At 41.4% G+C, this 14,713-nt stretch overlaps 2 protein-coding genes and 1 long non-coding RNA gene across 3 annotated transcripts; all 3 read left to right on the top strand.

Annotated features, from left to right (window-relative positions):
- Window positions 1-1,700: 1,700 nt before the first annotated feature.
- LOC117643264 lies at window positions 1,701-2,299 on the top strand. Its single transcript, XR_004587611.1, has 3 exons — window positions 1,701-1,916; window positions 2,006-2,119; window positions 2,208-2,299. It is a non-coding gene; the product is annotated as an uncharacterized LOC117643264 (long non-coding RNA).
- Window positions 2,300-2,537: 238 nt separating this feature from the next.
- On the top strand, window positions 2,538-4,840 carry LOC117643344. Its single transcript, XM_034382190.1, has 2 exons — window positions 2,538-2,561; window positions 2,621-4,840. Exons 1-2 carry the CDS (start codon window positions 2,538-2,540, stop codon window positions 4,838-4,840), a joined length of 2,244 nt encoding a protein of 747 aa, XP_034238081.1.
- A 4,879-nt stretch (window positions 4,841-9,719) lies between these two features.
- Window positions 9,720-12,148, top strand: LOC117643343. The gene is made up of 7 exons (XM_034382189.1): window positions 9,720-9,906; window positions 9,993-10,139; window positions 10,209-10,353; window positions 10,437-11,533; window positions 11,608-11,680; window positions 11,764-11,932; window positions 12,010-12,148. Exons 2-7 carry the CDS (start codon window positions 10,014-10,016, stop codon window positions 12,146-12,148), a joined length of 1,749 nt encoding a protein of 582 aa, XP_034238080.1. The 5' UTR covers window positions 9,720-9,906; window positions 9,993-10,013.
- Window positions 12,149-14,713: the final 2,565 nt, after the last annotated feature.

Here is a 14,713-nt window from a genome sequence, read left to right as displayed (position 1 = left end):
TTTGATTATAGGCCTCATTACACATCTGGTCTAGTAAGTCAGAAGTGGTAGAGGACTCACTAGTGGAGTCATACAAGTCTGAACTTGAAGGATCTAGGACAATTCGTCCCCGAGAATTGGTCCTCGGACTATTCGTACCCCCCATTTCGTCCCCGGGACAATAGGTACCCCACACTGTTCGTCCCCCCGTATAACTGGTCCCAAGACAATTTGCCCCCAAATAATGTTTTTCTGAATTTTCGTTTGTTTATTTCAAAACTGACGGAAAGAACAGGTGCAGCCAAAGATTTTTGTTCCCGTCAAGTTGTGGCCGATAGCGCGCAGGTAGGACAGGATGTCGTCTTCCTCGTAAAAAGTTTCGTAGCGATCTACAACCCTCCTACACTGGTAGCCAACGAATTTGACGTCTCGTTCGTGTTCACGTTCATGTTAGTTTGTGTCACACGGCACCGCTTTGTCTTATTACGCCGAGTGTGGCACTCAATCAGCTGGAGAACTGTCACATTAAAACGAATGAGACACATAGTACCCATGGACACATGTCGTATCACATCCAACGAATGTGACACCCATGTACTGTGACATTCGTTGTAGACATGCTCAATTTGTAATGTTCCTTTGAATGTGACACGCCATGATTGTCGGATTATGGGGCGTCACGTTCGTTTGAATGTCACAATTCGGGCATGTCACGTTGAAACGAATGTGACAGTTAACGTGTGTCACATTAACATAAATCATGAGGTACCGTATGTCACATCATTCGTTTTCATGTCTTGGTCGCCGGCATGGGGACCGTCCCGACTGGGACCATTCTAAAATCGGGGACACGTTTGGGGACCAATTTGAAAGGGGGACCAATTTTGCCGGGGGCGAATCGTTTGCGGACCCAAAAGTACTTGGGACGAATTTTCAGGGACGAATTGTCCGGATCCCGAACTTGAAGACTCTACGGCTGTTGGGGGAGGGGCAAGGGGGAGGCTCGAGGACAGTTCAAAGTCCATGAGAAGGTCCTCCGGGATCTGGGGGAGGGGAGAGAAGGGGGTCTCGCCACTGGGCACCTCGACGGCGGCCTGCACTGTTAAAAAAGTTCGTAAATTTCATAACAGAATTAATTGCAATTTTGCGAACATGGTTGTGAATTTTCATAACATTGTAATTTTCATAACAATGTTGTGAAAAATGATATTATTTCTTAATTTTCAATACATGTTCTTAAAATTACGAATGTGTGGTAGTAAATTTAGTATACGATCGCATTTTCCCAAACCAATGTTCTGAACTTTGCGATCGGATGTTAAAAATAACAATCCAACGGAGGGCGATTCGGCGCGCGTTTTGAATGTCTACCTTCTTCCCGCTGGACGGTCGTCGCCAGCCGCACCCAATCACAAAGCCGCCTCTAACCCCTTCCCCCTTCCCCTTCCCTTCGCCCCTCCGAAAGATGGTTTTTTTTTTCTCTCTCTCTCCATTTGATCGCACGTTCTCACATGCGGACGTAATTCACGAAATGCCTTCCAAGTGGCAATTCGAAACTGTGTCAAATTTAGATTGTTGAAGACATAATGTCTGTCTCGAGAATGACCTACAAGTGTGCTGGGCTGTGTCATTGACTGCGAATGAAATGAAATAGGAACGATAATGCATACCTGCCTAGGCTCAAGATTTGGTTATGTCGCCCTTGTTATGTTGGGGGAAAATGGTTGTGGGAATGGTAAGCGTTAATCATCAGTTCTCATTGAAGTTGTCTTGTCATTTTCTTATGTAATTCTTTATGTGGGCCAGGGCTTGTCCATTAATTGGCGCGTTCCTTCTTTCAGATTCATTTATCCGACTGCAGGAGCTGTTTACATCAGCCCCACTGCGTGCTTCATCAAATCAACATCATCATCTGCAGCCTACACATTTCTCAATTGGTATGTAATATTCAGTCTTCCATTTCACTATTCTTGCCACCTTCCTCTTTGTTTATTTAGTTAATTTGTTTCTATCCGTTCAACCACAGGTACAACGTCATCCACTCAACTGGCGCAACTGCAACTGGATGGCTATTTGTTCAAGCACAGTTGGAGGCATCTTCATTAAATCAACTTGATTGTCTCCTCACATGTCACAATGGGTATGTAAAGTGTAGTATTTTATTCTAATGTTCTTGCTGTTTGGTGGATTGTCTAACTTTTTCTTTAACTTTGTTTGCTTTTCAACAGGCTCAATACAACTCAGGTGCCGCTACTGCTCTTCTCCATATTCTACTTTTATGGGCTACGTAAACCATCTGCCTCATCATCGTCACATTACCAAGTTCTTTCCTTGTGGCATAGATGATTGCAAAGAAGTCTTCCCAGCAGAAGCTTCCTTGCGCTTGCATCTCATTCGACACCACAAAGTTTCTGTAAAGAAGAAGTCTACAAGCACTGTGTATGCTACAGATTCATCAGGAAAGTATGTGTGTACTGTGTCCCATTGTCGCCAGCAGGTGAACTGCAAGAAAGATTTGACAAAACATATTTGTAGTCACATAGCAAATGGTCTCAAAAATGTGCCTTGCCCACATCGAGGTTGTAATTCCTGCTATTCCAACGTAAACTCTTTTTTAAGTCATCTTCAAAAATTCCACAAGCCTGTGACAGTTGAAGTAGAATCACACCCCTCCAATAGTGAGACCCAGACCTTGCCAGACTTTGACGATTATGTACAGTCGGTGCCACTAGAAAGTGATTTTGATAATGCTCAACATGAAACTGTCCCAGAAAAGAACCAACGTAGTTTTCAAGTGCTGAGCTTGGCTCAAATGTTTATGAAGTTGGAATTTGAGAGGCTTGTTCCTGCCAGGACTGTCAACTATGTAGCAAATGAAATAATGACCATTTCTGAAGAAAATCACCTCCAAATTGAGATGGAAGTAAAGGAACATTTGCAACAACTAGAGTTGGACAGCAATGTTATTGATTCAGTTCTTAATAGTATTTTTGGTCCGTTGAAAAATCAGTACAAGTGCTTGCGTAGTGCTCATTTAAGGACTAAGTTCTATAAAACTATGAATAGATTTGTGGAACCTAAAATAGCAGATGCAAAGGGGGATCAGAAATACTTCCATATTCCCATCTCTCAAACTTTATTAGGTTTATTTGAAGACAAATCTGCACTTAACATCCAGTTAGAGCCCCCTCTCAATACAGATCCTGACATCCTGAAGGATTTTACTGATGGCGCTAATTTTAAAAACAATAAGTTTTTCCAAGAGAACCCTACAGCACTGCGCTTGATTATATATCAAGATGGGTTCGAATGTTGCTGCCCTATTGGTCCATCAAAAAAGAAGCACAAATTCACTGGTATATATTTAAGTATAGGCAATCTACCTAGCCATCTTAGAACTCATGTTGATAATATTTTTTTAATAGCCTTGCTTAAGGAGAAAGATATGGATCACAAGAAAGTGTTTGGAAAAATTGTAGAAGAGTTGAAAGACTTGGAAACCAATGGAATCTTTGTGCCTGGATACGGTCAGATCAAGGCTGGCTTAGCATTTATTGCAGGTGACAATTTGGGCAGTCACTCTCTTGGTGGATTTTATGAGTCTTTCTCCAGGACAAGATATTTTTGTCGCTTTTGTTATGTTGACAGACCAACATTTCACAGTGCTGGTGGTCATTATGTTGCTTTCCCTCTGAGGACAAAGGAAACCCACCAACGCTGCTTGAGAGGGCAGAGACTGGAGACAAAAAAGGGTGTGAAGTTTGACAGTGTCTTTAATGAATTGCCCTATTTCCATGTTTGTGATCCTGGTCTCCCATCCTGTTGCGCTCATGACCTGGCAGAGGGGGTCGGGGCGTGGGATATGGGACTATTTATTCATTATTTTGTATCTGAGGAGTGGTTTGATTATGAGAAGTTAACTGAACTGAGGAAGCGTTTCCCCTTTTCAACCAAAGACAAACGGGACGAGCCAATTGATTTTTTAGAAGAATATGCCCGTGTGAAAGGGGGAGCCATGCAGATATTTAATACAATTCGATTGTTCCCTTTGATTATCAAAGACCATATCAAGGATCCAAATGACAAAGTGTGGAAATGTTTCCTTCTGCTTTCAGAGATTTGTGATATTATTTTGGCACCAGCAATTAATAAGAAATGTTTAGGCTACTTGGAAGAGCTTATACTTCTGTACCTTGATCTCAGGAAAGAATGTTTTCCTGATGTTCCCCTTCGCCCCAAACACCACTACCTGGCCCATGCCTGTCTAATGATATTATTGTTTGGGCCGTTAAAGAATATATGGAGCCTTCGCTTTGAGAGTAAACATTGCTTCTTTAAAAGAGCTGTGCGATCTGCCAAAAATTTCATAAATGTGTTAAAGTCATTGACATTTAGGCATGAACTGTACCAGTGCTACCTAAGATCTGGAGCTAGGGCTAGATGTTCCATCGTTGCCAATTCATCTAGTGATTTTAGTCCAAGTATGTATTCTGAAGAGCTCCAGCTTGCCATGAGTGAGTGTGATTTACCTCCCGAAGTAGAGGAGTGCACTTCAGTGTCTGTTAAAGGAACAGACTATAGAAAAGGTCACATTGTTGTTTTAGGACAAGATTCATATCAGTGTAATGAAGAAATGGGCAGAATTCTGATAATTCTTCACTGTGATGATGCTGTATTTTTTGTTGTTGAAGTCCTAGAAGTTGTCTTTGTACCCCACATAAGGGCTTATAAGCTAGGCCAAAAAGTGGGTTACAAGTGTGTTAAACAAAGTAATTTGTTGAGCTACTATGCTCACCACACTTACAAACTTCATGATGGCAACTTTGTTAAACTTCACCATGCTCTTGTAGTTAAGTATTGATTAGTCTCACCTGACCTGAATTACTGTGTCACTTTTAGTGTTGTTATCTAGTGTTCAAATATTTTATACTTTGTGTCTTACTTAGCTTTTAGTACAAAAATATTTATGGTTTGCTTTTTACTTTTTATGATTTGTGTTACTTGACTTGACTTACTGTTAAATTATCTTAAGTATTGTAATTGACTTTAACTGTTGATATGGCATGCAGACATGTTCACGTGTGAATAAACTTAGTCCTGAACTTGTTTGCTGTATCCTACCGTCAAATCCCAAAACATTGATGCACTTGCCATCATAAAAAATATTTGTTACCTGTGCACTTTTAGATCAATCTCATCAACGAATGCCAAGAGCTTTGTCAACTCTGTCAGATCACCAGAAACCAATCTTTTTCGCAAACTTATTTTGAAGTGTTACCAATAAAAAATTATCTGTTTCTGACAAGTGAAAATGTGAGTGATGAGCTCAATTTTCTAGCACGTTAAGTATGTTGCTGAAAGTGCTCCTATAATGAACTCACTCATTGCTTATCACCTGGTGTTTTCATTGGTATGGACTTGCAGGCCATGTGGTTCCTCTTTGCAATCAAATTGTGACATATTCTTGTAGACAGCATTATTCCTTATGCTTTAAGACTAATTTAAGTCTGTTCATCACCATATTATATATATATTATAACCAAAATAAAATTGTTGATTTGAATAAGTTACATCAAACAATTTTATTTTCGTTATATAATAATATGTGTGGTGATGAGAAGACTGAAAAAAGTCCTAGAGCATAAGGAATACTGTTCTCTACAAGACTATACCCCATTTTTATTACAGAGACGAACCACATGGCCTACAAGTCCATACCAATGAAAACACCAGTTGATGAGCGATGAGTTTGATGAGTTCATTGTAGGATCACCTTGAGAGCCGCTCAGTTTGAAAAACAAATCGTCAAAGCTAAATTGTTTAGATTTGTTTATATTGCTTCGCTTTGACAGCAGTTTGCCCAAAATCTTATCTCATGGAATAGGTAACAATCGAACGCAGGTCACATTGATGTTTTCAATCACTTAGCATTTATTTGACTCAATGTAATACAGTTAACAAAGACAACAGGAAACAGGGAAATAATCTGATAAAAATATTAACAATCTAAAGTAAGAAGTAAGTCACTAAACAAAATCTGATAAAATTATTTACCATCTGAAGTAAAAAGTAAAAGCTCGCTAAACAAAATCTTTACTTTCTAAAACATCAAATCCCATATTGACATAATGACCGTCCATCCAATGCCATAACATTTGATAAAGATATTTACTTTATGAAGCAGAAAGCAAAACATCACTAAGCAAACACTTGACTTTCTGAAACGTCAAAACCCATGATGACATAAGAGCCTGGGTCTTGCCCATGCCACTTCATAACACGCTGGATGTATTCCTTGTAGTCCAGGCAAACATTACAAAATAACGGGATTTTCCGGACAAAATTGCTAACAAGCTGCAATTTTGGGATTCGATAGAGTTCATATTGTAGAATAACATACCAAAAATCCCAAAAATTTTATTTGACCACATTGGCCGCAATCAGCGTTCAATGTTCAAAAATTTTCACTTTTCGAACGGCGGCTATAACTTTTTTCCTATTTGTCCGATTTCACTGCGGGTTTTGCTCGTTCAATGCAGCATTGAACGCTCTTGAACTAATATAAAAACGTGTTTCGTCGTCAGACTAAAAATATCCACACTAGAAAGGGACAAACTGTCAAAAACGGGATTTGGGTCGAGCTGCAATTTTGGTTTTTCGTATTTTGTGGCGAAATGAGGCAGCGATTCTTAAAGTACCCCTTTTTCAACTCGTGTAGATCGTTCTATTGCGCACAAGAAAGGCCATTACGCATTTAGGGCTACGACGTACGGTTTAAGTCCTACGGGGGCGGAAGGGGGCGAAAGGCGCCGGGCGGCCCCGGGGGCCTTGCTGCGCGCCGCTCCACGTAGCCGCCGCGACCGCCCAAAGTGACACATTTGGCGTCGCAGTGAAGAAAACCGAAGCCAGTTAGAACAGAATGGTGAACGGGATATTGTTCTACAGCGCCGGGCGCTTTCATTGTCTCTTCCGGAAAAGTTATGCCAAGCTCCGTTTAGCGGGATATGCGCCTCAAAGTCGGTGCGATGGCGTGTTTGTGTCACTTTGGGCGAATTCGTCACTTTTTCGGCTGACTTCGCTGCGAACTTGCAAGTCAACTGTTCGAGCTAAAGTTACGCTCGAAGTATTTTTAGAAAGGTGGGATGACAGAGAATACTACCACGAGGGTAAACGAGCATTTGCTAACTTTTATTCCGTGCACGACTTCGGCAAAAGTGCTAGTTTTAGCTATTTACTAAGAAATTTGATATTTTTCGCGAAGAGGTGCAAGGAAACAGACGAAATTTAACCTAATTGGTCAACAGGAGCCCATTTCTCTTCAGTTTCTCTTTCCAAATATGTATTGTGAATTACGACAGTCGTCTTAGTTTGTCTCGAATGCTTCTTTGAAGTTGAAGAAAATTGCCATTTCCCTAAAATAATTGTCAAAACTCACACATCGCACCTCGCATTGCTGATATAACAACGTAGTCCCAGAAGAAAAATTTAACCGGGACTGTGGGTTTTACGTCCCTCATATTTTAAAAAAAAACTCTTGAAATTAGTAACAACTACCTTAGTTTGTCGAGGAAAGTACCCCAAAGATGGAAGAAATGAGTCAACCACATGATTGAATTGCTAAAACTAGCGCTTTTGCCGAAAGTCGTGCACGGAATAAAAGTCAGCAAATGCTCGTTTTCCCTCGTGGTAGTTTCTCTGTCATCCCACCTTTCTAAAAAAACTTCGAGCGTAACTTTAGCTCGAACAGTTGGCTTGCAAGGTTTGCTGCGAAGTCAGCCGAAAAAGTGACGAATTCGCCCAAAGTGACAAAACACGCCATCGCACCGACTTTGAGGCGCATATCCCGCTGAACGGAGCTTGGCATAACTTTTCCGGAAGAGACAATGAAAGCGACGGCGCTGTAGAACAATATCCCGTTCACCATTCTGTTCTAACGGCTTCGGTTTTCTTCACTGCGACGCCAAATGTGTCACTTTGGGCGGTCGCGGCGAGCTACGTGGAGCGGCGCGCAGCAAGGCGCCCCGGGGCCCCCCGCAGAGCGCCGTGGCGCGCCCCTTCCGTCCCCGTAGGACTTAAACCGTACGTCGTAGCCCTAAATGCGTAATGGCCTTTCTTGTGCGCAATAGAACGATCTACAAGAGTTGTAAAAGGGTTTCTTTAAGAATCGCTGCCTCATTTTGCCACAAAATACAAAAACCAAAAATTTCAGCTTGACCCAAAACCCGTTTTTGACAGTTTGTGCCTTCTAGGTGGATAGTTTTAGTTTGACGACGAAACACGTCTTTATATTAGTTCAAAAGCGGGTTTAATGCTGCATTGAACGAGCGAAACCGCAGTGAAATCGGACAAATAGGTAAAAAATTATAGCCGCCGTTCGAAAAGTGTAAATTTTGAACATTGAACGCTGATTGCGGCCAATGTGGTCGATAAAAGTTTTGGGATTTTTTGGGATGTTATTCTACAATATGAAATCTATCGAATCCCAAAATTGCAGCTTGTTAGCAATTTTGTCCACCACGAATGTAATGTTTGCCTGGACTATTGCTCTTCTTTACAGCCTCTTCTCTTGTTTCTCCCCATCCGAGCACCACTGAAAGTTCTTTTTCTTCTGCATCATCAGTACGCTCAACATAAACAATGTCACCTCCATTATACATTCTACCAGCAGAGTCGAAATCGCCTATGAAGTGCAGTTCACCATCAGAAGGAAAAAGCACTACAATACAAATTTCTTCCAAGAATAAATCAGGTGAATATTCTGTTGTCATGGCTGAAAAAAATGAAAAGGAGGCATAAATCGACTAATTATCTAGATTTAGTCCTCAGACACTGGGAGTGAAGGTCCCACAGCAGAACACCTATTAAAAAAATTAAACATTACCTTTACTGGTGCTGTGCTGTGCTGGAAATGATATCGGCTCGGCTCGGTTAGGCTGCGTGTGGCGTGTTGTTCGGCTGGGCTCTGGCTGGGCTGGCCTTCTCCCGTACTCGACTCGTACTGCTCGACTCCTCAGCTGATCGGCATCGGCTGGCTGCGCCGCGCAGGCAGAGCTGGCAGTCAGGCAGCCAGGCCGGCCGGCAGCGGCCAGCTGTTTGACCTGGTTTGACCGTTATTTGGCCGGTCTCCAGGGTCAACTTTGTTTTCTGTTCAAAAGTGGAACGCTCCAATCTCGAACGGAACATGCAGGCGTTCAAGAACAGACCCCGCGGTTTCCGAAGGTTAGGTTCTAGGCCACATTTCTCTGGAGCATCATTCGTCTGGGATTGCTGGAAAGTGTGTGACCCAGGTAAGCAAACACCGTTTGAAGCACAACTTTTCGTCTCTGTTTCTGTTCTGGCGTAAATCTTCGCTCTTAGTTTGAGCAAATCATTAATAGGGCCTTGTCGCTTCTTTGCAATCTTGTGAAACGCTCCTTCAAGCGCAGAAACTTTCATTCTTGACTTCTTACCTGTCGCCGCCATAACCCCACTTTGGTCAGCGTGTTGTGTTTTAGGCTGTCTTATTATATCCTCTTGGAGAGCTCTGATATTCTGTTTCTGTTAATGCGGTCGTTTGGCGGGTGCGGGGTTTTGCGGGTGTTTGGCTGTTTTACTTCCTTTCTATTTGCTCCATAACTATCTTATCATTGCAAACCTGTCCAAATTTGTGGAGACTTCAGTCTTTGCCTGGTTCATGACCCTTGCCCATAGTCCTGTATTGTGTGTTAGGGCTCTTTTAATTGTAGGTTATCTCAGATACAATTAATGTCCATATGCTTGTCATTTCAATTACTATGATGTTTTGTTTTCAGGGTGAACTTTTTGACAACTCACTGAGGCTCGGTGATGCTTGGATGCTGAGACTCCTTCCGCTTTATCTTCAAAGAGTCGCTGGTGGCTACCTTGTTGATTGGGAACATCAATTCTCTCCACTGTTTCATCAGAGAGGTAAATTTAAGTTCTGGACTCTATTAGTGAGCGGTGTTTCCAAATTGCAATGTTCTTTAATGGTATGCTTTGTTGTTATCGAACAGTTTGTGACTTCTGTGTTTACAATGCCTCTTATAATGGTGGCGAATGAGGAACGCAAGATCAAAGTCCTTCTGGCGGCATCCACTACTCAGCAGCTTAATGATAAGGCTGTTAAGAAGCTTAAGTTGTCTCAAGACATGCAATACAAGGTTGGTTGTTACTGAAGTTTGCAAAAGTTTTGTATAAGTTCAATTAAAGCAAGGGTCATTTCATTTCAGGTGTGTGTGGACAGTTCGGGTGCTGCAGCGGGAAGTGAAATAGATGAAGATGACTTACTCCTTGAACTGAGCAGTTTTTACTCAAAATCGAATGCACATCTTGAGGTTGTCATGCTGCCATCACATAAGGATTGGTCACCTCCAGGTAATAGCAGTTTTATATTGTATCTTGTTAGATCTGCTCCTACACTTCACTCTCTTTGATTATGACTTCTGTTTGTTGTACAGAATCTGTTGAGGGATTGTCACGTCGCAGTAACAGTGACTCAAGTTGTAACTCTAACTCTGACTCAGACTCAAGCGGTGATGGGCCCTGTGCTGATATTTTAGAAGTGAGTCTAGTCGTGCCGCCATCACCCTGTGTTACTAAGCCATCATCACATCCTTCAATACCAATCACTCCGTTCAACGAGATTTTTGAACCGGTTTTGGAGGCAATGCGAAGACAGCCTCCTCCATGTGATCTGGTCCGACGCAGAAAGGCAGCTCTGATGGCAGCACAGAAAGAAGTCGCCTCGCACATCCTGAAGAAAGTCAAGGATTTCCGAAAGGAAGTGTGTGAGAGGTATGCCACTGCAGTGTTTTCCTCTCAAAATGGTAAATTTAAACCTGTTTTTGAGAAACGGGTGAATGATCACTTTTGTAGTGATGGCCTTGCTGACTTTATCTGTCACATCTACAATGCTGTTAACTACAGTAAGGGGTCTGAGAACACATCAAGACGTGGTCAACGAAGAAAAGTGGCAGCTCTTCAAGAAGAAGTTGATAACCCCGATGAAATGGAACCTCAGGCTAAGGCACGTTCAATTGATGACTGCTCTTATGGTTGTGAAAACTTTAATCCCCCGCTACCATCTGATGAGACTTTAGAAACGCAAGAACAGAAGAGAGAGCACCTAGCCCAATCTAAGGACTTGTCATCAGCCTATGCTGTTTCGTTATTTCAAAAGACATACTCTTCCCAAAGGTCTGAAATTGTTGGCTGCAAGACATTACCAAAGCTTACTGATGTATTTGTGAGATGGCCCTGCCTGAAGTCTGCAAACCTACTTATTCATCATGCCAGTATTTTGTTCAACAAAGATGTGAAGAACTTATGGGCGATGCAGCTGGACAAGATGACCCCTGATCTGACAGGCTTCTTCAAAAGTTACTGCCGTAAAAGTCCTCGTAGCACAGCCACAGCTGAGCTGCTGAAAGTGTTTTCAGAAGCCCAAGGTGCTGTGGAGACAATGGAAAGCCAGATTCCTAACACTTTCAGTGTTTTTTTCATGATAATCGCTTATATGCGTGAGAAGCATGATTTCTTTTTCCAGGTTGCAAAGGTAATTATGCTCTTTTCTAATTCTGCTCGTTGAGTTTGATTTGATTGTTTCTGATAAAGGTTTTTCTTTTTAAGGACTGTGACTCTGACTCTGAACTTCTGGAGCATGCTGCGTGTTCAAATGGCAACCCAATCCTATTGGTCCAAGGTAAGATCTCAAACCTCCTTAACCCCTCTCTTTGAAGTTATGTTCATTGCACTGTTATTAACTTGTTTATTTGCCCTTTGCAGGATTCTCAGTATTTGATCCCATGGCCAAATGCTTTGTAGTAGTTCTAAAGAACCATGTCATCGAAGTGAGAGATCAACTAGAGGGCATTCTAGTAATGTTTATCTCTTTTTTTATATTTGGGTTCAAGTACACAGAAGAAGTCCAAAATACTTTAGAATTTATCCAAAGGTAATAGTTTTGAATTTATATTTACCAACTTGTTCTAGGAATTTACTTAAAATTTTTAACATTACTTTATGTTACAGATTTTTCTTCCTAATCAATCCTCCTTCTGGGGATAAGCGAGTGGTGGCAAGAAGAAAAGGCCATTTGGCTGGGAAGGTGTACAAACTTTCGGAAGAAATCCGTGCATACTCATCACCTTGGTCGATCCCTTCAGTCTAAACTAACGCTTGTGCTTGTGCTTGTGCTTCTCTATTAAATTCTGTACTGTCAAACGCTGTACATCCTTCTTATTTGCCTTTATCCATGGAATGGATTCCTATATTAAGGAACCAAATTAGTACTATTAATATTTAAAGAAATGAAAATTAACACTGGAAAAGTTGTGGATAGTAAGAACATGATTGGGAATTTTTAGAACGGACAATTGGAAAACTGGCACTGGAGCCAATTGTAAATTTAGGATCACGATTGCAAAATAACCAAGACTTTACCATAAAATTACAAACCAACCTGTATTGAAAATTACAATGCAACAATGTGAATTTTGATACCATGAATCGTAATTTTCATTACACAATTGTAAAACAAATTACAATCATTGGTGATATGAATTTTCATAACATGGGTTTGTGAAAAAAAATGCCAACCGATGTTATGAAAATTACAACTCATTTTTTTAACAGTGTGGTCGCCGCGCACCAGTGGGAACTCAATGTAGTCGACGGGCGGGGAGGCGGCCGCGTCGACGGGGACCTCGAGCAGAGGCATGCTGGGCGCGTTCTCCTCTGAGGCCGGGAGCACACCGACTACGCCGGGCTTGACGCCACTGGGGACATCGTGGTTCGCACTAAATAGTGTGAGACTCTTCCACACTTGGATTGGCAGCGTGAATTTCGTGCATGCAGACGAGCATTTTGAAACGCAAGCAGTTTCTTTCATATATGCAAACTCAACAGTGTATTCTGTACACTGTCTTTAGCGTGTTCTGACGAGTACCCTTTTTCAGCGCGTGCATACAAGCACACTCCTACGAGCGTGTACACAACTGCATATATTTCCAGGATCTGAGCACACTCTCGTTGGAATGTACTCATCTTAGTACACTCTCGTAAGAGTGTACTTGCGAGTACACGTTGAACAGAGTGTGCTGAGCACACTGTGGAGTTTGCAGAGAAGCTTGAAGCACCCGGTGCCTGTGCGCTGTAGTGGGGAGGGATTGTCAATGCTGCGCGCAGGCCGTCGCACGCGAGGAGGGGGTGCCATTGTCGAATTCCGCGCAGGTTGCGCCTCATTGCCAGCCAGCCAGCCAGCCACACGAACCAACCCGCCCCGGTCGCCAGCTCCTAATATACTAGGGGTACGCGCCGTTTTGTTTGGGCGCGTAGTAGGCGAGCGATGCGTCTGTATTCTTGTAGAAGATGGTGAAGAATATATGCAAAGAAAGGGCCCAAATACGGGGTAAAATGTGAAACTCAATTTTAAAGTTTGGTCAAAAATTGGGGTAAATTTTGGGGAAAGTAAAGGTCTGGGATGAAATTGGAAGTCATTTTCGTGATCAGCACCCCAAAAACTGCAGGAAACTATGTAAAACTCAATGAAAAAAATTTTGGTCCGAAATTGGAAAATTTTTGGAAAAGAAAAGGTCTGAGATGAAATTGGAAGTCATTTTCGTGATCAGCGCACCAAAAACTGCAGGAAACTATGTAAAACTCGATGAAAAAATTTTTGGTCCAAAATTTGGGTAAATATTTGGAAAATAAAGGTCTGAGATGAAATTGGAAGTCATTTTCGTGATCAGCACACCAAAAACTGCAGGAAACTATGTAAAGCTTGATGTAAAAATTTGGTCCGAAATTGGTAAATATTTGGAAAAGTAAAGGTCTGAGATGAAATTGGAAGTCATTTTCGTGATCAGCACACCAAAAACTGCAGGAAACTATGTAAAACTCGATGTAAAAATTTTGGTCCAAAATTGGAAAATTTTGGAAAAGTAAAGGTCTGGGATGACATTGGAAGTCATTTTTTGATCAGCACACCAAATACTGCAGAAAGCAATGAAACACCGAGGAAATTTTGGTCGCAAATCATGTAATTCTAGTTGAAAGTATGGGTTTCAGTTGTTGGGTTTCTTAAGAGCGTTTCCTGTTCATAGTGTCATGCCACGAACCCTGACCCTGTTACTCAGTCGAGAAACTTTTTAACAGCCGCATTGAATTGCTTAATACGATTCACAAATACTTCAATACCATTCGATATCTCCTTTTTACTGAACTTATAAATACGCAGTGTTTTTAGTAATACCTAAATAGCCTTTCTCCCTTTTAGTTTAAACTAGTGGATTTAACTATATTGATTTATCTGCATTAATTAAAAAGAGACATTTTTACAGGCAGGCTGATTTCAACTACTTTACGGAGAAGACCTCCTGTCAGATCCAATGAATCGTGTCATAGAATCCAATGTCGAGGCCACTTATTGCTAAATGCAAGTTTATCTTATTGATAATGATAGTCATGGTGTGTTTTTTTTAATCTTTGAAACAGTTTAGCAAAAGTATTTACCTAACATTCTGAGTAAATTAAAAAAAAAAGCAAACTCAAACCATGCCCAAACACAAATTACCAGTTGTCGCAGACAATGTATGATTAAGTTAAAAGAATCGTCTCATAAAATCATATGACCAATTCAGTGAATCGTCTCATTGAATCTGATGTCAATGTAAAACCTTGAATGCGCTACCCCTCACTCATCATATGGTTTTTTTTAAGATTAGTACAATAGAAA

This window comes from Thrips palmi, unplaced genomic scaffold (assembly GCF_012932325.1).
Source record: "Thrips palmi isolate BJ-2018 unplaced genomic scaffold, TpBJ-2018v1 HiC_scaffold_17, whole genome shotgun sequence".
Lineage (NCBI taxonomy): Eukaryota > Metazoa > Arthropoda > Insecta > Thysanoptera > Thripidae > Thrips > Thrips palmi.
Note: the sequence above shows the minus strand (reverse complement) of the source record. Positions and strands in the feature narration are given on the sequence as shown.